General features: G+C 39.3%; 1 protein-coding gene across 1 annotated transcript in view; it reads right to left on the bottom strand.

Moving 5' to 3' along the window:
* Window positions 1-27,707, bottom strand: part of IL1RAPL1 (interleukin 1 receptor accessory protein like 1) — a 1,385,574-nt gene that overhangs the window by 19,947 nt on the left and 1,337,920 nt on the right. Inside the window, exon 9 of the mRNA XM_027608280.1 lies at window positions 2,591-2,734. Coding sequence (XP_027464081.1) covers window positions 2,591-2,734 — 144 coding nt within the window. The remainder of the gene's footprint in view (window positions 1-2,590; window positions 2,735-27,707) is intronic.

Consider the following 27,707-nt stretch of genomic DNA (forward strand, 5'->3'; position numbering starts at 1 on the left):
CAAGAGAGCCAAGCATCAGTACGTTCTATCTTGGAAGAATAGAATCCTGATGCAGAACTGATATAGTCAGGGAAGGCCTATCATAATGATCCAAAAGGAATTGCATGGATGTGTTCCTGACACCAAATACTTCATCTCCCAGTCTGATACAAGGGCTGAAATTCTTGGAATTTGGAGTTATTTGGACCTGGGCTTAAATTCTGTCTTTCTAGTTGTGTGAATCTCTGAGTATCAACCAAGTAGCCAACACAGCACTTGCTATTTAATAAATAGTCAACAAATAGTCAATGAATCTATTATTATGTCACCAGAGTAAGACATTGCCTCAAAATATTAACTAAACTTTCCCTATTCTTCTTCATACTCTTTGCCTTTCCTTACATCCAAGAGTATTTTATGTATTCCCCTTTTAGGGGAGCTAATGTGGTGGCCAAGAATCAAGAAGGCAACACTAAAATTTTGACTTCTGAATTCCATTTTTTTAAGCCTAATCAAGAATATGAAAAGCCTGGGGTCTCTTCTTAACAGTTACGTTTTCTTTGGGGAAGAAGAAAGGACTGTGGGAGAGCTATGAAGAATGGGAATGTGATGATGTCAGAGAAATTTTCCAATGGAAGAGTAGATAATTATTCAACCATAATAGCATGTGTAGAAAGATCTAAGGGGATATGACTAAGGTTTAGAGGCATGTAAACTATCCAGAATCTTCTACCATTCAAAACATGACAAAGAACAACTGCAATGTGGGGCGCCTGGGTGGCTCAGTCATTAAGCGTCTGCCTTTGGCTCAGGTCATGGTCCCAGGGTCCTGGGATCGAGTCCCGCATCGGGCTCCCTGCTCAGCGGGGAGCCTGCTTCTCCCTCTCCCTCTGCCCCTGTTCGTGTTCCCTCTCTCGCTGTGTCTCTCTCTGTCAAATAAATAAATAAAATCTTTAAAAAGAAAAGAAAAGAAAAACTGTACTGGAAACAGATAGTTTGGGGGAAATCGTTCATCTCATTCAGAACACAAACTAAACATATTCCAAACGGGGTTAATAGATCAAGTGAGATGTTTGGGTAATCTGCTTTTTCAAACATCTTCTAATGTGTGAACTGTACAAACAACATCAGATCTTTAGATTATACTGAACATATTAAATATTTTAAAAGGGTAGGGACTCAAGGTTCAATAAAATAGATGCTTTGGACATAGACCTATTTTCAAATTCCATCTTGGCCACTTATAGTAATGCTTGTGTTATCTTCATCAGTACATTATCTAATCTCTGGGAGCCCCAGTTGCCTTATCAGTAAAATGGAGATTATAATATTGATGTCAGAAGTTTTTGAGCCTTAGCAAGAATGATTTAAGAATATCAAGCACTTTGCTTGGTACTCATTCAACAATAGCCCTGACATTGACAATTTTCTCTTATCTCTTTGAAGGAGTAGCCAAAAAATTTAACACTCTGCACACGCAGGCAAGAAAGTTAGAAACAAGTGCAAATCAACACTTAAAAATGTAAAAAGCCCCAGACGTGCCGCGCATGGACTTCATCCTCATGGGACGGGCAGAAGGTTACACAGCCTGGGTCAACGACTCCTCTTCACAAGCCTCACAACCCACAGTGCTACCTGTGGATTTAGTCCAGAGGATCCTGGAAAGGTGGGAACATGGCCGATCCCTTCATTTTTCTTCGTGCCACTTAGAGCAAAAGTGACAGTCGTGAGAAAAAAATGTATAAATATGATCAAGAAATCATTACCATCTGCACTGTGTACGTGAGTTTGCAGATGCTTCCTCTACTGCGAATTTACCTTCTGTACAGATCACTTTCAAATGACCAAAATAAAAAACCCAAAAAACAAAAAACAAAACTTAAGTCCTCTAATGGGTGGTTCATGGACCTCCATTTTAAGGACCCCAAATTCCTTTTAGAGTGCACACAGATTCATGACTGACCAGAGCGGGCAAATCCTTATTACGATTTTCATGAAAACAACACTTACTCATCCCATTCGAGGAAAAATAGTAGATGTATTATTATGAAAACAATGTGCTTGGGCACTGTATTATCTGTTGGTCCACACTTGGAATAAAGATTCATCCGTCTAAATATAGCTACATAAACAAGCTTGAAAAGACTGCTATGAATTCTAAAATATTTAGCACAGTTTATTAGAGCTGGTCAGTCTAAGCAAAGGACAAACTGAGATTCACTTCAAACCGCCGGGCTAGGGAACACAAAAGAGGCCCTCCTCACCTATCGAAAAGTAAAGTGGGCCTTTCAGGACTGATTACAAGGTGAGAGAAAGCGAACACTCTGATAGCGCTACAATCAGCCTTTGTCATCCGCAAGTGCTACTTGGCGTAGGATTCTAAAAAGGGTAGGTGTTGCTTTACAACTGTCGGAGGAAATTTCCTATTGGCTCTCAAGCATCACACGTACAGTTCCGTGTAAAAGATGTATTTACAAACTGAATGTGGAAAGATGATAAGAGCTGCTTTTAGTGGTAAGGCAGGGAACTTTTCTTGGCCCTCAATAAAACAAAGGCAGGAAACAAGTAAGAATATTCAGAGAGAACATTAAAAAGAGGGAACTCATCTTACCTCCATCCAGCTCCTCGGCCCCAAAATGATTCCTGTAGAAGAGCATGATTTCTATCTTGTAACACTTGTAGATGGTCACCAAGCAAACAAGCAGCAGAAGGATAGCACCAAGCCCTCCAGCAAGTTCAACTGTGTACATTAGCTCTAGGGGGAAAAAAATCACAAAAGGGAATTATACCATATTCACATCCCAAATCACAATTTCAACTTGATTTCACAGTTATGTGGATGAGACCAGATGTAGGTAATGGATTGACACAACCCCTTCCCTTTCTGCATGAGAATTTGACCTTTCTAGCTCTGTTTCCTTGGTAACCACATAAGGGGGTTTGTGGTAACTGTGTTGCTAAGCGACATTGCTTATGGTAAAAACGGTAGATTGCATTTGGACCGAAAGAATTATAAAAACACCTGTTTGGAAACTATGATTCTGAGCTTGCCTGAGTACAGTAACTCCTATAAACATATCCCTTGTGGGAATCCTGCAAACTAGGCTTGGCGATATAAAGCCTTTAAGCCAGGACAGCTTCTGAACTCATCAATGTGAATCTTGGTCCTTCCCTCCTGAGCTGTCACCTAGGGGATGGGGCTCGGGGGTCGTAAGGGTTCCAACAACGCAGTTCCTGAAGGGCGGTGTGGACTGTTTCACAGAGTGTTGGGTGGACTCCCTGAGGAATACCTGCTGCCTCCTGCGAGGAGACTCCCGTTCTCTACCTCTCTGAATAGTGACGCCAGGGTGGCCCATCACAGTACTGGAGGCCGAATACTTGGGCTTAAAAAGTAGGCCCCCTAGTGGCTGTCACAGCAGACTACAAGTTGGTAGTATTTTCCGTTCGCTAAGCTGCTTAGACATTTTTCTTTTCGCTTGTTTCCCCCCCTTTACTAGGCAGGTTGCTACATTCTATTCAAAAGAGGGATTTTTCTGGCCACTCACTACATACTTGTTCTCTTTTTCCTATTGAATATCCACATTACATTAAAAAATTATCAGGCATTTCCAGGGATAAAACATCCACTTCTTTTTTTCTCCTTTAGCACTCATAGACATTGTGACAAAATCAAGGCTACTGATTTTTAAACATTAAGCCAGAATGCACAGAATTTTAAAAAGTTTTTTGAGAGAGAGCGAGAGCACGAGTGGGAGGGGTGGAGGGAGAGGGAGAGCGAGAATCTCAAGCAGACCCCACGTTCAGTGACGTGGGCCTCGCCAGGAGGCTCTATCTCATGACCCTGAGATCACGACCTGGACAAAGCCAAGAGTCCCTTGCCCAACCGACTGCGCCAGGCAGGCGCCCCAGAATGCAGATTTTGAAGTTCACTTTAAGTGCCCATGTATGCCTGCTGTCTTCTTGATCACCACAGTCCAAATGTTATTGAGGGGCAGCCACTGTTCGCTACAGTTGATGACTACCTTGAAAAGTGTTAGTTTCCTTAATTATCACTAAATATAAAAATTTCTGAAATTATGGCTCTAAAATAGTGGTATTTTTGATGTTTTCATTTACAATCTGTCAATGGGTTATCTAATTTCATTGCATAGTTAATGCAGGCTTATACTGAAAACTTTAAAATAATTTATGGTTTTGGAGTAACAACTACTCTTGTGTTACAAGATCACTCCTGAGATCTCAAAAATGGGGTGAAGTCATCATGGGGTATGATGCAGTATCAGTGACAAATAATTTGAAAAGCATGGACATCGTTTCCTCACAAGAACATTTTGTGTTTGTGCATGTGTGTGTGTGTGTGTGTGTGTGTGTGTGTGTGTGTGTGTGTTTGCGTGTGATGTCACTTTCCCGTGATAATTACAGAACAAAACTCAGCCATATTTTTCATTGTCTACTCCTTCATTTTTATTTCAAGAGTTTTATCAAAAACCATATATAACTACCATTTAATCAAGTGTATTTTATGCTCTTATTAAAATTAAATGGGAAAGAGAAGAAAATCTTATTAAAAGTGCTTGGATTTTATGAATTTAAGGAAGAAAAATAAAATGAGTTATTAGATCTTTTAGGGTCTAAGTGAATTAATATGGAAAGTAAAATACTGAAAAGCACCTCCTGGAAATTTTTACATTTTGTATTTATAAATATCAGACAACATTAACTGTTGAATCTTGTTGAGGGCCTACACAAGATAGTACTACAAAAGTTCCAGGAGTGAAATACAAAAAGCTCCTCAATATAATGTTTTCCCATTCCTATGTGAACAGAAAGGATAAGCGGGTAGATAATTCTGTAGGGTGCACTGGGCCCGGTTTTCTCAGTATATGAGTTAACTCCACCACACAGAGAAACCTGCATAAAACTAACTTATGCCCATGGGCTAATTTATACACCCAAATCATCTGATTTAAATTATACTGGATATGAAGGGAGAGATAAACATTTGGATTGTGGTTTCTTTTCAGATTCATTGTGTTTTCTAATTTAATGCATTGAACACTTGCAATTTATCACCCTAAAATTTCTTGCATGAGAGAAGAATTGGGAAAAAATGGACAATGCTTAATTTGTACTCTCAAACTTTGCTAGTGGAAGAGCCCAGTGGTACCACTATATTAGACAATTTGGGGTAGTTTCTGATGAGGTTAACTGTGAATCTACCCTATGACTAGCAATTGTATTCCTAAGTATTTACGCAAGGAAATAGAAGCAGATGTCCACAGGAAGACCTGTTCAAGAATGTTCAGAGTAGTCTTATTCATAGTAGCCACAACTGAAAACAACCTGAACGTTCATTAACAGGAGATACTGAACAAACTGCTGTATGTCCATATGACAGAATATACTCAGCAGTAAAAAGAATAAACTACTGATACAAGCAACATGCATGAATCTCACAAAATTATGTTAGGTGAAGGAAACCAGACAAAGTAATAGCTTCTGTATAATTCTGTCTAAATGAAGTACAAGAACAGGCCAAAAGAAACCATAGTGATAGAAATCACAAAATGGATGTTTTGTGGATGAGTGATAGGAAAATTTATTGGAAAGGGGCAAGAGGAAACTTGCTGGGGTAAAAGAAATAATCTGTATCATTTTTCAGGTATGGATATACAAGTATATACGTTGTCAAAACTCAACGAACTGAACACTTACCATCTATGCATTTTACCTGATGTTAATCACACTTCAATTCTTTAAAACTTGGATTAAAAAAAAAATAGACACTATAAATTCTAACTGGAGGCTTATGTGGGGAGAAGCTGTAAAGAAAGCTGGAGTCGGGACAGCTGGTCTACTGTAGATATCTCCCCAGGCTGGGAATGGTTCTATGTTGGCGCCAAGCACACCCCTGGATTCTGGAGACGTGGCACCAGGCCTGGACAAGCAGCATCCTTCCCATGCCCATGTCTAGTGGAAGAGCTTTTGAAACAACCCAAAACTGTGCCCGAGACATGATCCTATTAATGTAATAAGCAGAATTCTCATTTTCTTCAGATGGCATTTATAAGACTGTTCTCTACACACTTTTAAACACTGAATATGCAAAAGTTAGAGAAAAATGGTATGAAAGTAAGTCCTTCTTATTTTTAGAGAAGTCATTGCCCGCATGTGAATTATCCCTATTGCTAGAAGTCAAGAGCTACTCAAATAATTATATACACTACCTCAAATACACTATATAGTAGGCCAATAAATAGTACTGTCTGAAATGTAATGAGAAAAAGACAGCAGGGTTGATGTGGCTTAGCAACTAGAGAAATGGTCTAGTGTCCGATGAATATATCCTTCAAGGTACAAATGGCAAAGTTATATAAACCTAGAGTATGGGCAATAAGCAAGAGTAAGTCTTCTTGAGCCACAGGACAGTCATTTACTAATAAGATGGAGACCAAGACCAGGTCCAAAGAAACGGCATTTTCAAGGAGCTAATTTATCCTGAGATCCACAGAGTACCTCAAATTTTCCCCAGATACTTCTGTAGTATTACATGCAGAAGCCTAGTGTTCTTACAGTGTTCTTGGAAGTCAGAAAAGAAATGTGTCTTTCCCCACAGTCCACACACCAGTGCCCGCTCCTCAGTTACTACATTATTTCTATGCAAGAGTAATTTACATGCCTTCATATTATAAATGTGGGAGGTTAAAAATTTTCCCATATAAGTTTTTCACATTGGTTTATAAACCATGTGTAAACTCCCCCAAAGAAAATGGCGCATTAAATTTAGTTTCCACATTCTTTTGCTCCAAGCTGGACGCATTCATTAATATGAGTGCTACCTATTATTGCTTATACACATTGGGTCAGGACAAAATTACTAGGGGTTAAATTCTGTTACACTTAAAAGAAATGATTCGGGGCCCACTGCTGTATTTTATCTTTACATTACAATGTGAAAGGTGTTGCCCCAGCAAATGTCATTTTCCCTTTGAAATGGGACCTGCTTTTTAGCTCAAGTTCAAGTTGCCTGGAGTGGCAGCATTTAAAAAATAAAAAGATTCCATTTCAGCACAATTCAACATCAAAAGATGGAAAGAGAAAGTGCAGACCTTTTAAAAATCTGGTTAGCCTTTGTGTTATTTGGTTAAAATGATAGACTCTACCCCCTGAATATTGAAAATTGTAAAGCAAAATCGCTCAGCAAAACCTAAGGGAAACTGGCATTTGGTTAAACACAACAAATGAACAAGTGCCAAAGAGTTACATTTAAGGGCACCAGCAGTCATTTAGTTACTGGCAATTAACAATAGTCTTTGGAAAGCTCCAGTTTGGGCTAAGGAAAAACACATTGATTATTGCTGCGGTAGTAGACTATTTTCGGAATAAATTGCTTCAATTTAAAACTAGATTTGCTACAAGCATTTTGAGCAATGACTACAATTTTTTCTTATCAAGACAGTTGGACCAAGCAACCCTTTAAAAGAAACAGCTAATTAAAATAAAGCGCGTGCCATCTCTTAATATATTGGATTACATTGCAAATAATAAATGCATTTGGTTTACACTAATCTTGCTGCAATTACCTAGTGTAGTTTGGGGTCCTATATTTTCTACTGGCCTGTACCTGGTCTTATTGTTGGCAAACTTTATCTGCTAGATGTCTTTGAAGAGGTAAAGATGTTAACAAAGTAAATCGAAGTTGATATGTACTTTTGAACTCTTCACTTGGAGTTTTCATTTTGTTTCTCTATATGTATTTCTATATATAATCTTGTTTCAAGTAGAACTGAAGATTTCAGGTGGCTTTTTCTTATATGGTTTAGCCGAAAATTGCCTCATTCATTTTATAAAGTCCTTTGAAATGCTCTGCCCTGATTTATATGCAGTAAAGTGCAACTTTGTGGGGGAAATGCATGATAGACAATCTAATGATCCCAGTTTATTCATTAGCCTCACCAAGTACATTTCCTCTTCTCTCATTGTGTTATAAAGAGCTAAACTTTATAAGGATTTATCCATCCACATAAATTCATATGCATATTTATTTCTCTGGAGCAGTATAACTTATTTGTTCCTGGCAGGAGGATAATTATGCTCAGCCTACAAAGATATTCAACTCAATTCTACAATACATCAATGCAATTTAGAAGCAGTTATAATTTTTTTTTTGGTAACACATTAAGAAGCTGAATTGCTATTCACATAATAGCAAGAAAACGTTTTGGGAAGGTATAAACTAGTATGTAAAGATAGCAGTTTTGTTTTTGCAAAAGTGCTTTTTGGAACAAGGCAGGGTATACAAAATAATAATATAATAATAATAACAATAATAATAAAAAGGAAAATGAAAATGGTCTCTGAACGTGGCAGCTTGATCTGTGCAACCAAACATCTGGGCAAAAGATTACCTTCAAAGTGGTATATTTTGTCATTTTGGGAAGAGGCTTTCAGCAAAAGTATCGAATTAAATTTTACTTACTGTCAATCAAGAATGCAAATATGGTTGTTGGCTAGGACCCATCATTAGGGCGTAGTTAGCCTCAGCTCCCAGAAGCCATAGGAACTGAAGAGTTACATGTTAACAAACTGTTAAAAATTTAAAAATAAAATGGAAGACTAGAGGAAAAAAATACATCATTCTTTCTACAGTTAGCTAGAGCCTACCCTTAAACGTGCTTTTCTTCTTCCCAACCAGAGAAGGGTACTAAGTTTGGTTTTGCTTTTTCCTATGAAGTGAAAGGAATATTCATAAGTCGTATGTATTAAAAGACAAGGTTAAGATGAACAATGGCAGTAACTGAAAAAACATGATTCCACGAACAAATAAATTAAAAGCTCTTCCTTAGCCACGGCAGAAAGATGCCACTTGGTAAAAATGGAAGAAATGATAGAATTAGAAATCATCATGTTTCAGCCATTCTAATAATAATTGATTCAGGTAAGAATTATCAACAGATGCTAAAATTATTGGGTGAAAGATCGATGAGGCAGGATATTCACACTGTTTTAAAGTACCTCCCCACTGATTATTTATTAACGATTGAGGGAAAAATGGACACCATTTCAAGGAAGTAATCAAAATTAACATCACCAGTAATGGGACAAATCGACATCATGCAACTCCTGATGTGATGCATTAACAAGGCACAATATCATTTATGTAGTATTCCAGCCAGAAACAGGTATATGTCCAAAAAAGGAGGGCATATCAGGCCAACTCAAACTAAGAAACATTGTATAAAAAATAAAATCTGGCTTCTACTCTTTAGGAACGTCCAAACCATTGTAGGGTTCAAGAGCAGTTCCTTTGGTGTGAAGATTATTTTGAGTTAAAGGCAATCCATCCCCAGCAGATGCAGGGAAAGCCCTTTGCCTCCCCACCTGTCTAAATTTACATTGGAAAGGAGAGCCTGTCCAGGAAGAGAGCTATTAACAGAGATTCATCTTCACCTAAGAAATGTATCTGCATAACAGGGCAATCTTTGTTTTCTAAACCCCTTTGTTTTCCAACCTTTGTTTCCCAAGCTCCTCCCCTTAGCAGCTCAGGAAGGTCAGATAAGCCTCCTGTTGCCTGACTGTGTGGATTCCTCCTACTAAATTTGATATTCTCCCGTTAGTCTGTCTCATGTTTAGTTACAAGGACCTTGATGGACAGAGAAAATTTCTTCCCAACACCGTGAAAGAGAAAGAAAGCCTGAGGAACCATCCCAGGTTAAAGGACACTAAGACTTGACAACTAAATGCAATGTGTAATCCTGGATGGGAAATAGAGTAGAAGGGGTATTATTGGGATGATCTTTTAAAAGTGAATATAGATGGTATATTAGGTAATAGCATTCTACCATTATCAATTTTCCTGAATTTGATAAATATACTCTGGTTAGGTAAGAAAACATCCCTGTTTTCAGAAGATTCACACCAAAGAGTTTAGCCATGATGTCTGCAATTTACTCTCACACAACACCAATAATATGTTATGTGCTATTGTATACCTGGTATAGCTCTATCTTTTTATTTATCTACCCACATTAAGAGAGGTAAGGCAAGTGTGGCAAAATGTTAATAATTGGTGAATCTAGTTGAAGGGGATATATGGAAATTTATTGTACTATTCTTGCATTTTTTCTGTAAGGTCTCCAGGGTTTTGTTTTTTTTTTTCAAAATAAAAAGTTAAAAAATAAAAGACAACTCAAATGGTAAGATCGTATTATTGCAAGTGCTATTGTAATTAGAGTGTTTTGTATTGATTAGATTTGACTTAAAATTTTATTATTTACAGTCACTCTGATGTAATCTGTCTAAAACCTTCAGTGTAATCTTCCAAAAACATGCCATCCTTGCCTTGGAATTTTCTTCAGTAATTGTTAGCCCATCTACAATGTTTATGGAAAAAAGACCAAAACCCTTATGTTGGCATTCACGGTCCTTCACTCCTTGAAGCAGCTAATTAAGCTCCCGCAGGAATCATCCCTCCAATGTGAACTGAACTTGACAGGTGTTTTCCCAGTTCTAGACCGACTAGAACTTCCCCTTTTCATTTACCAAAACCCTACCGGTACTGCGAAGCAAGGCAAAGACCCACGCTTTCAATGAAGCTTTTCCAAAAGTGATCCATCTCCTTAGAAAATGTATTTTCTGTAGCTTTTTTGGTGACTTACTATATTGCATTATGTAATTTACTTTTGTTTTTAGTTTTACATTATAAATTGCTTTACCTTAGGACCTTTGCCGTGGCTGTTCCCTCGGACTGGAATATTCCTCCACCAGATTTCTGTATGCCTCCCTCTTTGCTTCTTTGTCTTTGCTCATATAACACCTTTTCAGTTTGGTCCACGGAGCACTCATTCCAAATCACAAACCTGTGGCTGCACTTTGCATCCATTTTTCTTTTTTATTTTTTTAAAGATTTTATTTATTTATTTGTCAGAGAGAGAGCGTGAGCACAAGAAGGGGAAGCTGCAGGCAGAGGGAGAAGCAGGCTTCCCACTGAGCAAGGAGCCCAACTTGGGACTTGATTCCAGGATCCTGGGATCATGACCTGAGCCAAAGGCAGATGCCCAACAACTGAGCCACCCAGGTGCCCCTCTTCTTTCCCTTTCTTTCTTTGTTACATTACTCACGATACAACATAGCATTTAATTTGCTTATTAATAAATTTACTATTGTTTATTATCTGTCTCCCACTGGAATTTAAATTCCATCAAGGTTAAGCATTTTTTTTTTTGGTCTATCTTGTCCATATTTTTTTTTTACTGATCTATCTCAAGTGCCTTGGAAACTATCGGACACATAGTAGGTGCTCAATGAATAGCTGTTGAATAAATCAATGACTGGATGATTAAGAACTCAATTTTCTAATAAAAAGTTAGTTTTTTACGCATTCCCACTCTAAAATTCCAAGAATATCTCTGTAAGCCATCTTCCCAGCCAGCCAACGTGTCATGAGGTTCAAGCAACTGATGAGGTGTAATTATTAATATGCAGTCTGTTAATTTGGTAATAAAACATCGTTCTATAGAAAAATGCTCAACTTAACTATACAAATACAGAAATGTTCTCTCATTCATAAATCTCATGACCATATAGTGTAGTATAGACTTAGAGAACTAGGAAACTTTGTATTCACTTGGCATTTAGAAATCAATCATATATTGTTTACATCTTTGATAATGTTATTCAGTTTTTTCTTTTCATTTGATGAGGGAGCAGAAGGCTAGCTGAAGACAAAGCATAAGCTGACGCCCTGCAACCTGCCCCCCACCCCTCAACTCCTGGGTGGGATATGTGTGATTTTCTTCCAGGAAGCTCCCAACTATCTTAACGTTATTGCTTTACTAGAAAGAAAAACAACTTAAACTTGAAAATGGCAAGGCCTCAGGTATCTTGTCTGTCCTCTTTAGCATATGAAAGTTCTTTTGAAAACCTCCCTTTTTCCTTACCTCCCCCAACACGACAGTATATAATCAATTGCTCCTCACAACCCCAGTGCAGCTCTGTCTGCCCACGGGTCCTATCCCCGTTCTTTAATAAAACCACCTTTTTGCACCAAAGACGTCTCAAGAATTCTTTCTTGGCCGTTGGCTCCGGACCCCACCCCACCAAACCTCACCTATATCCTAAAAACCACATCACATCCATCCATCCATCCATCCATCCATCCATCCATCCATCCATTCACTCTCTGTTTAATAAATGCCTTCAATGTAGCGGGTGTAGTACTTAGAGTTGTAGCGATAAGATGATGAATAAAATAAGCTTCTTGCCTTAAAGGGGTTCATGCCTAGTTGCAGAGTCTGGCATATAAGTAGATTATTTAATAACACAGTAATGAAAGCTAATGTCTATTGTGCACTTAAGTTTCACTCTTAAGTGAAAGAAATGCTTTACTTTAAGTAGCATGACCACAGGTCAGGTGACCAACTCACTCAGGGTGTTTGTGTTTCTACTGGGAGATTTTAGGGCTAGGGATCGGACACCGTGGCACAGTCCGGGACGGTACCTGCAAAGATTTTTGGCAAGAAGTTTGGTGCAGAGTACAGAGAAAGCAAATGTATGGCGTGATGGATGGTGGTAGTCAACTAACTGTTCTGATTTCTCTGCTAGAACATGTTTATCTTTCTTTTCTTTGCAAAGCAACTAACTTGCACCTTGTCAATAAATTTGTTTGAAGGATTCATGGTATCAATTAAACCAGGTTTCCCAAAATTAGGTCAGAAAAACAGGGCAGTGATCCTTCCTCGTGAAAAATTGACATATTGTCCAAAAGCACAATGTGGCATCACTAACACTGAGCTTTAGTGCTGAAAACATTTCCCCGTTGGATTGTAAAAGCAGTGTTTGAAATCGGCTTATCTAAAGACCATAATGTGGGATGTACCCAGAACAGCTATGTATTTGTACACACATACAAACATACAAAGTATTCAGATGGGGACTCCTTCATCTTAGGTCTCCTAAGATTGAGTATGATGGGGAGAAACCAGACAAAGAAGGAAGAGACTCTGCTATAATAAAGAGCAAAATGGGCCTCAGGTGATCAGCTTAGAAGATAGGGCTACTGTTTATCAAGGTGTCAAATTTCACAGATGCCTAAAAAGAAAATCTCTTATAAGAAAAAGTATTTGCTTTCCCTCTACTAGGAATTTCCTTCTCAACATGTCATACAAATAGGCACAGATGGAATGTTACAAAACGTCTCTTGAGAGAAAATTGTCAGAGTGAAGGTGGCATTGCCATTTTACTCCTTTTTGTTAAGGGCTGTGGTGTTTATCCTGAAAGCAATCCTCCACCAGAGGATATACTGGCACAGTTAGAACAGTTTGGTCTTCCACTGGGAATGCTTTGGATTGGCCAAAGAACCAGAACATCTGGACTACTTAGATAACCAATAGAAGGAGCCATGTTTTCTACAGGAACACTGAACCCTTCTTAAAAAATTATGATTTGTAGTATATTTAACTGTTGGAGGTAGATTTATAAAATATTATACATATGTAAGAATTGATTGCATTGCAATACACAAAATGGGATGCTTTGATCAACTTCCGAATTTTATGTTATTTATTACAATTTTCTCCCTTTAGGGTTTTAATATATTTCCTAATTATTGAAAGCATTAGAATAAAATGTGTTCGGCAAAAGCTGTTTGTTTCTCTCACGAGACAAGTTTCACTCAAAGTCTTGGTGATTCCACAGAGCCAGAGACTATTAAGGCAAAAACAATAATCAAACCATACGCTGGTTTATTTCCCTCAACGGAAGTAACAGAAAATTCCATTTCTTATCTCTCTTGAATCTTTTTGATAGCTCTCTGTTTCCTGAAAACATAAGAGTGCTAAGACAAATAGTGGTAAGTTTGCCTTCCTTTCTCATTTTGTAAAGAGAGAGTGTCAAGAATTTATTAACACTTGTTTACATTTTTTTCTTCTCCCATTAATACTCTTCAAAGAAATAGGCATGGTTTGGGAACTACTGGTAGCAGAATCTAGCATTCCTTGGTTCCCCCGAAGGGAACAAACAGTAAACAGCTGCTTAAACCATGACAAAGTTGAGAATAAAGTGGGTGGTCTGTATAGTTTAATGGTTTGTGTAGTTGGGATATAGGAAGGGCCTGTCTTCAGGAATGCATTTTCTTTTACCAAAATGGCAATAACGTGGACCTGCTTCATAAAGACCAAGGTATTATCTTAGCGTCTTGTTCTATGTATTGATTTTTGGTGCATGAAATTAGCAATGGTTTGAGAAAATAATGTAGAAGTAAAGGTGTCCCCCCAAACCTAATGTTTTCTAATATAGACAGACAAAATGGGAGTGAGAGGGTACATCGAAGCAAATAGGTTTTAATACATTTTTAAATGTGTAAATAACTTGATTTGACAGCAAAAAGATGAATAATAGGTTTCCTGTAAGCATTTTGAAATTTTTCAGTGGCTGTACCAAAATAGATTTATTTTTTCTCTTTTTATTTTCTGACTCTATGAAACATGCTCAATGTGGAGACTTTGAAAATCACAGAAGAATACTGAGAAGACATGAAAGGTCACACAGGATCACACCACCCTGAGATAACCATTACTACTACTTCAGTTAAAAAAATTTTTATGCATCTCTTTCTAGTGTATTAGGTTTTCATGTAACTGAAACCTTTAAATGCTAACAGTCCAAAGTAGCTTTTATTTTGCCTTTGAATCTAGACGGTTTAGCATGGAGTTGCCCAAGGTGGTTTATGATCTGTGTTCTAGTAAGAGTCTTCATGGTAAACTCTTTAGCCTAATTTTTATTCACATACCTATTTATTCAACTACCATTTATAGATGCCCAGTTCAGCAAGGCAAGTCTGGCAGGAATTATTTAACAATGCTATTGAGCTTTTCTTTATATAAATAATATTTTGGGCAGCAGTTTACAAATATTCAGTTAAAAGTAGGTTAAAACACAGTCCCATATTAGAGAAGATATGGATTTGAAATTTCATTTACTCTAACTGCACTCTTCTAAAGATGAGAAAACTAAAACTGGTATGTGAGTAGTTAACAGTTGAAAATACATTTGAATATTACCAGTTTTTATGTGACTATTGAGTTGCCACTGACAACAGTCAACATAAGAAGATAGCCAATATAGAATTTTGTTGTGATACCTTTAATGTAGTCCATTAAGCTACTTTCAATACTGACATATTTAAATAATATACACATCTGGGGAGAATTAGAAGCGTACTTCTAATTAGTAGAAGAGGAAAAGAACATGCCATCCCAAAATATGCCACCTGGCCATGTAGATTATTTTGAGTTGAAGGCCATTAAGACCCAGCAAACTCAGGAAAAACTTCTACCCTTCCCTTAACTGTCTAAAAGAATTGAAGTAGGGGGGCTAGCCCAGAAAGAGAGCTATTACCAGAGATAACTTTTCCTTAACTTTTTTTTAAAGATTTTTTATTTATTTTTGAGAGAGAGAGAGTTGACGTGGGGCTCGATCCCAGGATCCAGAGACCATGACCTAAACCGAAAGCAGACGCTTAACTGACTGAGCCACCAGGCGCCCTCAGAGGTAACTTTTTTTTTTTTAAAGATTTTATTTATTTATTTGAGAGAGAGAATGAGATAGAGCATGAGAGAGGGGAGGGTCAGAGGGAGAAGCAGACTCACTGCTGAGCAGGGAGCCCGATGCGGGACTCGATCCCGGGACTCCAGGATCATGACCTGAGCCGAAGGCAGTCGCCTAACCAACTGAGCCACCCAGGCGCCCCAGAGGTAACTTTTTAACTGAAAGACTTAATAGGCATGGCTTGGCAAACATATGACTACCAGCTATCTGCTCTTCTTCTCTTCCTGTGACTTGCCCTCCTCCCCGTTGGAACCCCAGGCCCCTATATCATTCCTCAGGTTGCCATAAAAGCCTCAACGGCCTAATTGCCTTTGGGTCTCATGTTTTATGGGGTTCTTGTATGCACGAAATTATTTCTCTCTTTTTAGTCCATTTTACATCAGTTTAATTATTAGACCAGCCAAAGAACCTAGAAAGGAAGAGGGGAAAACTTTTCTGATATCCAAGTAGTTGTGAGTCATTACCCTGAAACTGTGGGATGATATGAGTTTTTAAATCACACTCACTTTACATGACATACTAGAATTAGAATTCCAAACTGATTTAAGTGAGGCAATTGATGTCTCATTCTTTTAGGCTTTGATAACAGCTTCTTCCATTTTAGTTTCCATGAACTTGGCAACCATTACTGGTCAGTACTCTGAAATGCAGTTGCATTGTCTTAAGGAATTGTCATTTCTATTCTGCAGTTACAGGAACTTGTCATTTAAAGATATGAGTCAACTTCACAAACACTTAAAACCACAAAAACATCCCTAGGAAGAGCAACCACTTCATTTCACTCTCAAGATTTGCAAAATGAGGTACAATGACTCAAAACTCAAAGAATCTATAAAATCTGACAAATGGGCTAATATATATACCATCAGCCTTACGCAGGGTTTCATATGTTTTTACAAGATTCCTGCACAGGGGCTTAAGGGCAAGTAGTTTACAAACCATAAAAACGAAGAATAATGACACAAAGAGACTTGCTTTAGGTCGCATACAAGTAAAGAGTCAGAACCAAAACATTCTCAAGAAACAGCCTGTTTTTGGGTGCTTGGGTGGTTGAGCGTCTGCCTTCAGCTCAGGTCATGATATCGGGGTCCTGGGATCAAGCCCCATGTCAGGCTCCCTACATGGTGGGGAGCCTGCTTCTCCCTCTCCCTTTGCCTGCCGCTCCCCCTGCTTGTGCTGTCTCTCTCTGTCAAATAAATAAATAAAATCTTTAAAAAAGTCTGTTTTTCCATCACAGTTTACAATTTCTTTTCAGTAAATTCTTATTCATATATAATCTCAATTCATGGTAATGATTCTTGGGTGGTTTTTAAAATGATCTTTTTGTGCTTTCTTAAATATACCACTGGGTTTTTTGTGTGTAAAGTAAAAATAAAATCTATTTTAATAGAGTAGGGGCCAAGGGCAGGCTGCCCCAAGATGGGCCACCTTGGTATGAACATTATTTTGAGTTAAAAGTAATCCAAACACAGCAGATTCAGGAAAAGCGCTTTACCTCCCCCTCAGCTGCCTGCTGGTACCAGAGATTTCTCTTTAAGAAACTTACCTGTATAACAGGGCAACCTATGTTTTCTAAACATCTCCTCTTACCTTCCTGCTAATGGCCTTTCTCCCCTTTGTATCCTCAGGCACCTATCCTTCTCTTTAGCGCATATAAATGTCATGTTGCCTCACTGCCTTTGGAATTTTCCATGTCTGTGTGGATTCCCCATATGTAGGCTATTAAATATTAAATTTGATTTTCTTCCAATAATCTTTCTCATGTCACTTTGATTCTTAGTCCAGCTAGAAGGACCTTGAAGGGTAGAGGAAATTCTTACTCCCTAACAATAGCATTTAAATGTTCATTTTTAATTTAGAGAGATCAACCTCCAGATACATTAATCTTCAAAGAATACACACTAAAAATAGTGTATGTGCCCTAAAAGTAGAGACAAACAGCTAACATATTTCTTATAGATGGTAAATGTAGTCCTCAACACTAAAATCTAATATTAGTTTCCATGGTAATTTATTGGAAATCAACATATTTTTTCCTATTATATGACCTGAGAGAGTAGTTAGCATTTTTTATGTGTCATGTCTAATATCTCACTTTACTGACCTGGTTGTCAAAGTTCGATATACAGGAACTGCTTGTTAAAAGTTATACCTTGCATTTTATGACCCAGTTGTGCCATTTCTCAACCGAGTGCAGGAATTCACAGCCATAACAATGCACAGCCATCTCCCTCTTCCCAGCAATGTTGCTCTAATACCCCAGGATGGTGGTAGACATTGCTCTGGCAGCAGTGACTCAACTCCTAAAGAAAGACACCTATAGCCCAGTGCTTTGCCCATAGCTGGCACTCAATACATATTTGGGGAATGGGAATGATTTGTTCCTTTTTCATACAGCAGCACTATATGAATCATCTTTAGGCAGCCTGCAGTGGAGTGAGATTTTCATCAGGATATGCAACATCCTCAGTCACCAGGTTGTTCCAACCTAGAAATAATGAGATCAAGGTGGTTCTGAGAAGGAAGAGAGTGGTGTGTGGGCGGGTGCTGACTGTGAATATGTTATCCCGATTGTGATCTCTGATCACATGTGAAATTGTGCTATGTGTGCACTAGATGATACTGTGGGCTTCTTGTGAATACCTTAAATAGAACTATCATTTTTTAAGCTGGCTGTTTGTATGTACTGTAAAGATTTTCCAACACGAAGATCTGAGTTCCAGTGCATTCCCTCTGCTCTGATCTTGGGCTTATGTGTGATTTATAGCTTCTGTTAGCAGCTAGAGACAGATCCCTGCTAAAATAAATCGACCTTTTGAACATGTAGGTACTGTTTATCCAGGTTGCATTACTGACTTTTGTCTTTGCCTGTTTTGCAGTCCTATCACTGACCAATCATATGTGGAGGTTCAATTTTTCCACTATGCCTGGCCTTCCTTACTACACATAATTGAGATTTAGTTGAATATGAGTATTCAAAACAGGAAATTAGTGGTATTTATTGCCCATCATGTATCTTGTTTCTCCTTGGTAATTGCTATTTGCATAGACTGAACACTGTATACGGCCTATTTGCATAGACTGAAATACACATATATATCCATAGACACGTTGTTGAGACACATGCCTAAGTGGATTTCCTTTTGTAAAAAAGGGCTATATAAGAATTCTGTCCAACAGTGAGGGCCCTCCTGATTTAAGAGGTTAATTATTTAATACTCGAAGAGAGTGCCCTCTCAGACATCTCTCCGAGTAGCAAATGTGTTCTATAAAGCACAATTTCATTGAATACGTGAGGCAGGTAACCTCATTAAGAGTAGAGTGTGAGGGCAATATGCTAATGTTCAAACAGGTTCAAAGGTTTTGACCATGTAAGAGGAATGAGGCGATGAGCTGGATTTAATCCCACTGACTAGCTACATTCCATTCTCATTTCTCTCTCACGGAAACAGTGAACTCAAGAGAGCTAGTTGCTCTTCACCTATTAGAAGCTACCAAGTTTATCAGAGGACCTATTGTCTAGGCAAAGACCTCAGTATGCCAACTGCAGTCCACAGACCAGCAGCATCAATATCAATAAGGCACTTGTTTGAAATTCAAACCTTGAGTCCCACCCTGGACTAATGAATTCCAATCATTTTTTAACAAACTCTCCAGGTGATCTGTTTGCACTGTAAAGACTGCAACTGTCAGCAGGCCCTTTTGCTCAACTCTAGACCTTAAAAGTTAAAACCTAAAATAGACAAGACTGCTTGCGTCCTGCTTGAACTGAAGCCCATTGTCCTTATTTCTTTTTTTTAAAGATTTATTTATTTATTTTAGAGAGAGCGTGAGAGTGAGAGAGTGAGAGTGAGAGAGACAGAGAAAGAAAGAGCCACTTGCGTGTGTGAGTAGGGGAGAGGGGCAGAGGGAAAGAGAGAATCCCAAGCAGACTCCCCGCTGAGCGGGGAGCCCAATGCAGGGCTGGATTTCATGACCCTGAGATCATGACCTGAGCAGAAATCAAGAGTCAGACATTCAACCGACTGAGCCACCCAGGCGCCCAGCCCGCAGTTCTTAGTATCACACTTTCCAGAGGCACTGATGAAAGTGTTTTCCAATGATCAGAACATTGCAACCACCAGGCCAGAAAAGCCCTGATAGCAACAGAATGCAGAGAAGACCACAACCCAGAAGTCCTCTTCCCTGCGGCTCAACACATACCAACCCCCCGCCTATGATCATGTGCTCTCTTGCATGCACCCCCCTAAATTCTCCCTATAAAACTCTAGGTGTCCATCTTGCTGGTGGAGAGGTCATTTGTTCAGGCTTGAGCCTGCCACCTCCCCCAGCTGCCAGCACCTGAAATAAATTTCTCCTTTTCTTTTTTCCAAACCCTCATCTCTTGAGTTATTGGCTTCTCTTGAGATGAGTTTATCCGAGTTTGTTCCACAACAGTGTTGGCAAACTCGGCCAGGAGCCAAGCTCTGAATTGGTCCAGCCCCCTTGGGATTCCCCAGGATGGAGCAGTTGGCCTGGGCAGCGGCCCCGGGGGCTCGCCCATTCGTTTCCTGGGTCAGTGGCTATGATAGATCAATTAGTAACACAATAACAACAAAAAATGATTGTGAGGCCCTGCTCTACAGACTTCTAGTTGACTCTCCAAGAGTGGAAACAGAAGGAACCTAATTTTTGCGAATTCCAATGATATAAGAAACACCCAACTGTTAGCTGGGATGCAACAGGAAGTTGCTCAAATAAGAGAGCTAAAAGCTCTCAGCAGAACGGAGGACAAGGGACAAAAGCAGGGAAGGAATGCGTTTTGCTTTGCAAGGAGACAACCAACTAGATGTTTCACCTGATAATGCCTTGCCAGGTGTGTCTCACCTGATGGCCCCTTATGTGAGACAGTCTGAGCCAGACTGGAGCTGAGGACGTGTGCAGAAGCCCCCCTAAGCTGACCTGAAGTTAACTTTAGCTCATTACAATACTAAGATCTCCCCCTACGGGCAGTTTTTTGCCATTTTTTGAACTTTGAACATACGCTATATGCACTGTCATGTTGACATGCTAGGTGTGCACAAGTGAACCAAAAAGTGCCCATGGAAGCCTCCTGCCCCCGCCCCCTAATACACCGAATAAAAGCTTTCTGTACTAACTCCACCAGGAGACAGTGCTTTGAGACCTATCTCCCTGTCTCCTTACTTAAAACAAGTAATAAAAAGTTGTTTGCATTAGACATTTCCTTGGGTTGTGTTCAATTTGATGCACCCCAAGTAGCAAACCCCTTAAGTTCGGTTACACAAACACATTGGTTTTAATCTTGGAGGATTTTCAAGATGAAAATACCTGTCTTTCTGTCAGTAACTGGTGGCAATTTTGCCCCCTGGGGACATCTGGCAATATTTGGAAACATTTTTGGTTGTCAGAACTAGGGAAGGTACTATTGGCATCTAATGGGTAGAGGCTGGGAATGCTGCTAAGCATTCTACAATACATATGACAGCCCCCCACAACCAAGAATTGATGAAGGATAGTCGGAAGGCAGGCAGGCAGGGACAAGGGGTCCCTACCCTAAGAGGAAATCACCCTTAAAAGGATTTTAAACCACCCAGGAAAGAGCCCTCCACCCTTTCCCATGTGAAGGATAGGTGGCAACAACCTGATTGGATGACAGTCACAGGGAGGGTTCATCAGATGAAAACAGTCTGCTAATAAGCCCATAAAAACCCCTAGACTTAGAAACTCCGATGGCAACCCTCTTGGGTCCCCTCCCTCCTGGGGAGCTTTGTACTATCACTTTGCTATTGCCCAATAAACCTTGCTGTGCAGCCCACTACTCTGTCTGGTCTACCTCTTCATTTTTTGAAGCAGCCTGAACAAGAACCGTGGGCACCAATGAAGGAAAAAATCCTGTAACAGAATTAGCCAGTTCAAAATGTCAATAGTGGTGAGATTAAGAAACCCTGCTGCAGACAAAGTTTATATTACTCAGAATACATTTAATCATCCATTCATCACATTTACAAAGTGGGTTACATATGTTGAGTAATATAACACAGAAGTACAAGTTAAAGATCTTTATCAAGAATTTAACATTTAGTTGGAAAACAAGTGAAAAATTCAGTAAGACAAATAAAGGACTTCCACTGACGATGCCCACGTATACTTAAATTCTAAGAGCTCTGGCCCACATGATTAGTTCAACATGAATGATAAAAGGTTTTATCCTTCGTGGTCCCAATACTGGCTTTGTCCAGGATCATCTCGTTGATATTTACTAATTGAGGAAAAAGCTAATCATCCCCAAACAGTGGTCCTTTTCTTTCCTAACAAAGACACTGCTTGAATAGTCTAGTTCACACTGAAGCAAACTGAATGACCAAAATGACTAAAAGGCAAAACTATGCTGATCAGGAAAAACTGGGATCAAGAGACTTTTGAAAGGACATTCCAGGTCTGAGGCAAAAATAAGTTGAATTTAACCTCACTTACATCATATATTTTATGTCTAAGGAAATAGCTCAAAAGGTTGGCTCTCATGCTTGTAATTTTGGTGACAATCGAACAACCTTGTTGAAATGTCCATTATCAAGAAACTCAAAGGTACAAAATTACTAGTATTGGACAATTTGTGCTCCTGGCGTAATAGCCACCAAGTGTATTTTTTGTTTCGGCGTTAGTTATCGAGAAGAAAAAAAAGGAAGAACTGAGGTCAGCTGTTTAGATGTCTTACACAACTGAAGAGCAGAGAAGCAAGAAAAATGTTACAGGCTAGAAAAATTTTTGACTGAAAAATGTCAGATCTTATCCAAGGAGATAATTTGTTAAACTTGATGGCTCTGACTTGGAGATGCTGTAGCAACATAACTAAAGTTCCTTAATATTTGGGAATTGCACAGGCAATGAAGGGGAGCAGAATATACACCCCCAAAACATGCTTTTTTTGGCATATGGATTATTTTGGCTGATTATCATTATTTTTTGAATTTTTTTGAGATTTTATTTATTTATTTGAGAGCGAGAGGGAGCGAGAATATTAGTGGGGAGGAGAGGGAGAAGCAGCCTCCCCACAAGCAGGACCCTGGGATCATGACCTGAGCCACAGACCCTTAACCAAATGAGCCTCCCAGGCGCCCCCGAGGCTGATTATTTTTTTAAAAGATTTTATTTATTTATTTGAGAGAGAGAGCGAGCATGAGAGGGGGGAGGGTCAGAGGGAGAAGCAGACTCCCTGCCGAGCAGGGAGCCTGATGCTGGACTCGATCCTGTGACTCCAGGATTATGACCTGAGCGGAAGGCAGTTGCTTAACCAACTGAGCCACCCAGGCGCCCCAAGGCTGATTATTTTTAAGAAACTGCAGACACAGGAGAAATTTTGAAAACTGAGAAGTTACCCTTTTGTGAAAGATATTTACATTTATAAGGGAAATCTCCATTTGTAAGGGTGTCTCCCTTTCTTAACCTGGAAGAGCCAGGGACTCAAACTCTCTAAAAACTCTTTTTTTTTTTTTAAAGATTTTATTTATTTGAGAGAGAGAGAATGAGAGAGAGCACGAGAGGGAAGAGGGTCAGAGGGAGACGCAGACTCCCCGCTGAGCGGGGAGCCCGATGTGGGACTCGATCCCGGGACTCCAGGATCATGACCTGAGCCGAAGGCAGTCGCTTAACCAACTGAGCCACCCAGGCGCCCTAAAAACTCTTATCAATGGAGAAAGCAATGACTTAAATCTGTGTAACAACCACACCCTTGATTACTGTGTTTCTCTTGGAAATCTCCCATAACTGGCTCTCCCACCCTCAGCATCTTCTTTTGTCTGTAGCTGGAGATGGTATTTAGGGTGGTAGCTTAGGCCATTTCAGGCAGTTACTCAGTTTTTCTGGATATCTCCCTTGCATAAGGGGGTATACAAGTTATTAAACTTGTTTGTTTTTTTTCCTGTTAATCTGGTTTGTTATTACAGGGAGGTCTCAGCCAAGAATCTAGAAGGGTCAAGGGAAAAATTTTTTCCCTCCCCAGAGCAGTAACTCAAAAAAAGTGACTCTTTAGTGAATGCCTATTCAGTTTTTAATGAGTCATTGTCTTTCTAGGGAGATGCCACCACACAGAGAGGTAGGAGGTTTTGGTATTTGGGCAAAGTTTGACTTTTCCATATTTTGAAGTCAGTGATCAAAGATGTCAGATGTTGAGCCCTGAGAGAGGCTTAAACAGTTCTGGGATCTTACTGTATCTCTCAGTAAATAAATACACTAGGTAAATACTAACTAGGATAGGGGCATATACTCCAAAAATGATTCATTACAAAAAGGGATAAGGAGTCCACTGGGTCTAAATTCATCCGGCTTTAAAACAGTGCATCCTAAATGATGTACACGTTAATTACATTACTAATGATATTCTGGGGACCAGGAAGTTTATTGAGCAAGTCTAATTTCTATTGATTACATTCTTTGGAGGGAGAAAGTGTGTGTGTGTGCAAGAAATAAAATGGGTTTGAGAGGGAATAGAGAAAACCTAGATGTTTATCATTATTAACTAGTGCTGGTCTCTGAGATAGATACTTTGCTAGTTCCCAAACTACTTCATGATGAATGGATTGCTATATTATTGTAATCAATATATCTAAACATAACCATTCAGAACAGGATTGTTAATGAACATTCCCTCAATGTGACAGTTTCAAAGCTAAACATTCCCTAGAAGCATAATTCTATATTAGGAATGCTTAATATCAAAGCAATTTAAAGAGTAGATGGTGGCATCTCAAATTATATTGGTTTTATTTCCTGTTCATTTAATTTTATGAGTGCCAGACACACAGTAGGTTCTTAATGATTATCATTAAATGCAAGAATAAATGAATGAAGCTCTCCTTCAGGACAGCACATTCGAACTAAAGTAAATCTATTATAAGGTAAAATATGGACTCAATGGAGCTGGAGCTAAAGCTGGCCATTTTAATATGAGATAAATTAGACTTAAAATGAGATTTGCGGGAGTTTTTAATAGAACACATTATTATCACATCCTAAATTACCCAGAATATCATGTAGTTGGAGCAGAGAAATCATGTACTGGCTGCTAACATTTACTGGATGACAAATGTGTGTCAGACATTGCGATACATATTGACACTAATTTTGTTTATTTAATCTTCATAGCTATTCTATATGGTAGGTTATTATTCCCATTTTATAGAAGAGAAATTTGAGGGTCATAGAGATTAGGTGATTTGCCCAAGAGAGTGGGGCCAGACACTTGGTTCCTGGACCTGTTTTGAAAATATAAGCAGGACTATAGTTGGTATTAGTTGTATTATTAACTTAGCTCCACGTTCTGTTTTATGTTTTATGCACCTCTTAACCTCATGCACAAGCAATCATTCACTTTGCCTTTTTTTATCCCTACTCTTTGATTGTGGAAACCTAATGAGCAATGGATGGTAACATTTGTTTTGAGGTATCTGATCATACCAGGTCCCAAATAGTGCCTCACTGTCTGGAAGAATGCTGTCCCTAGGCTCAACAGGGCAAGGTAGTTTGGGGAATGATCCTGGCCTTCTTGATCGGCTGTCCTTCTGATAATAAAGTTTTCTTCACTTCAAAATCAGTGTCTCAGACATTTGCTTACTGCACATTGGGCGCACAGACTAGTTTAAATTTGGTAACAGTAACCCAGTCAGTACACAGAGAATTGGGTTTTGAATACATACCATTGCTAGAGTCTACACCCTTAACCATTAAGCTGCTTTGCTCCATATAGTAAACATGTGTACACTGGGAGGCCATCCAGAGTGAGAGATTGGACAAAACACACAGTGAAGAAGGAATTTAGGACTGCCTGATGGGTGCAAGAGTGGTTAGGCCTGAGGCTAGAGCACATTGCTGGCTGGGTATTGATCTGAAGACAAGGGAAAACGTAAAAAATGGAGAGAACAGGAAAGATCAGGATTTTGGAGGGAAACTGAAGGTGAAGGTCAGTGTTGGATACATGTCAAGTCAGGCAGCAGCAATGAGAAACCTAAGCAAAAGCATTTGGGTAAAAGGATTCAGAGACTGAAACATGAAATTCAATCACATATGGGCAACAGTGGGAACGAGAAATAACACAGAAGTGAATGTGCTAGCTCTGTGCTTTGGTTCTTTTCCGAGCAAGCTTGTCAGGTCAGGGACTAGAGTGAGGACTCTAAAGGCCCCTGGCCATTGCCCGTTCATTCTTCATCTCTCATTCACTGCCTAATCTAGTTCTCTGTAGAGTATGTGAAATATATCTGCGTGGCATACCTGACATGATCTTAACTGTCCAAGTACCTTCCCTAGCTGCAGGAACCAACAATTTTGAATATTCTCATATAAACCTTTTCTTTTTTTCTTTTTTTAAAGACTTCATTTCTTTTTAAGTAATCTCCATACCAAACATGGGGCTTGAACCCACAGCCCCAAGATCTTTGATCGAGAGTCGCACGCTCCACCTACTGAGCCAGCCATAGAAACTTTTTTTTTTACGATCAATTTCCTAGGAAATTTTCAGCCAGTGTTTGTGGAAGTAGGTTGGTTGTTTTTGTTTTTGTTTTTTAAGATAAAGCCTGGTCCAAACTCTACCCTAGTTCGATCCTAGCTGAATTATTTATTGTAGTATCCTCTCAGCATTAAGGAAAACTCATTTAATACATGTGAGTGATATATCAAAGAATCCGTAAGAAGGGGAGCAGGTTTTGCCATCCCAAAATATGCCACTTGGGCATGAGGATTATTTTGAGCTAAAGGCAATCAAGACACAGCAAACTCAAGAAAGACTTTTACCTCTCCCTTAACTACCTAAATGGGGGCGCCTGGGTGGCTCAGGCAGCTAAGCGTCGGCCTTTGGCTCAGGGTCATGATCCTAGGGTCCTGGGATCGAGTCCCACATCTGGCTCCGCGCTCAGCAGGGAGCCTGCTTCTCCCTTTCCCTCTGCCCCTCCTTCCTACTTGTGGCTCTCTCTCTCTCTCTCTCTCTCTCTGTCTCAAATAAATAAATAAAACCTTAAAACAAACAAACAAACAAAAACTACCTAAATGAATGTAGGTAGGGGGCCTGGCCCAGAAAGAAATCTATTACTTGAGATAACTTTGCATCTGAAAGTCCTGACTATACGGTAAAGCAAACAACTAATTACCAAACATGGGCTCTTCTTACTGTCCTGTGAATGACCCACCTCCTCTTTGAAGCTCCAGGCCCCTGTGCCATTCCTTAGCTCTGGACAGCACATAAGCCTCAACTGCCTGACCTGTCCTTGAATCTCCTATCTCTGGGGCTCCGGTATGTATCAAATTAAATTTGTTTTTCTCCTGTTAATCTGTCTTATGTCAATTTAATTATTAGACCAGCCGAAGAACCTAGAAAGGAAGAAAGGAAAGGTTTTCTACCCTAACACATACCACCCACTGGAGGGCTCCGACATCATTTTTATTACACCAACAATACTGAGCAAAAGGTAACGGTGGAGGAAAAAGTGCTTAAGTAACTTGCACAAAAGTGTGTCCTGGCAAGTCTACTCGTCAGAAGAACTGATAATTGTGGTCTGCAAGGTCTGTATGCATCAAACACTTTAACACAGATCTTTCAGGAGGTTTTAAAAATGAAAGAATTTGAAGGCCTGTAAGATAAGGGATTTATGAATAAATGGCAGAAAAATATGATTAAATGTGACATCTTCCAGTTCCTTCTCTGAGCTTTACTCTTCTGAGTGATAGAGCAATTCATCTGATAATTACATAATTGCTAACATGACAATAACTTGACTCTTTCAGGAACTCTATGATCAAAGACCATAACTATAAGCCTACCTTGTGCTGTGCCTTGACCTTCTGAACCTTGCAGAGCTGCGGAGCTTGCAGTTATGCCACCTGTTAACCAAAGTCCTTTCTTTTTCCCTAAGATGATTGGGATAGACCATTCCCCATGATTATAAGCCTCTCAAGGGCAGGAGATTGCATGCCTTGTTGCTTTTGTGAGTTGATGACTCACTCATTTCCTGAAGCTCCCTTGGAAGGAAGGCACACACTGACTTTCAATGGGACTTTTGGAGTACATGACCTTGAAGAACACTTTTTGGCTTCTTAATGCTTTTATTTTACTAAAAACAAAATGCTCTCTCAGTATA

The sequence above is a fragment of the Zalophus californianus genome, chromosome X, assembly GCF_009762305.2.
Source record: "Zalophus californianus isolate mZalCal1 chromosome X, mZalCal1.pri.v2, whole genome shotgun sequence".
In the NCBI taxonomy this organism is placed as follows: Eukaryota; Metazoa; Chordata; class Mammalia; order Carnivora; family Otariidae; genus Zalophus; species Zalophus californianus.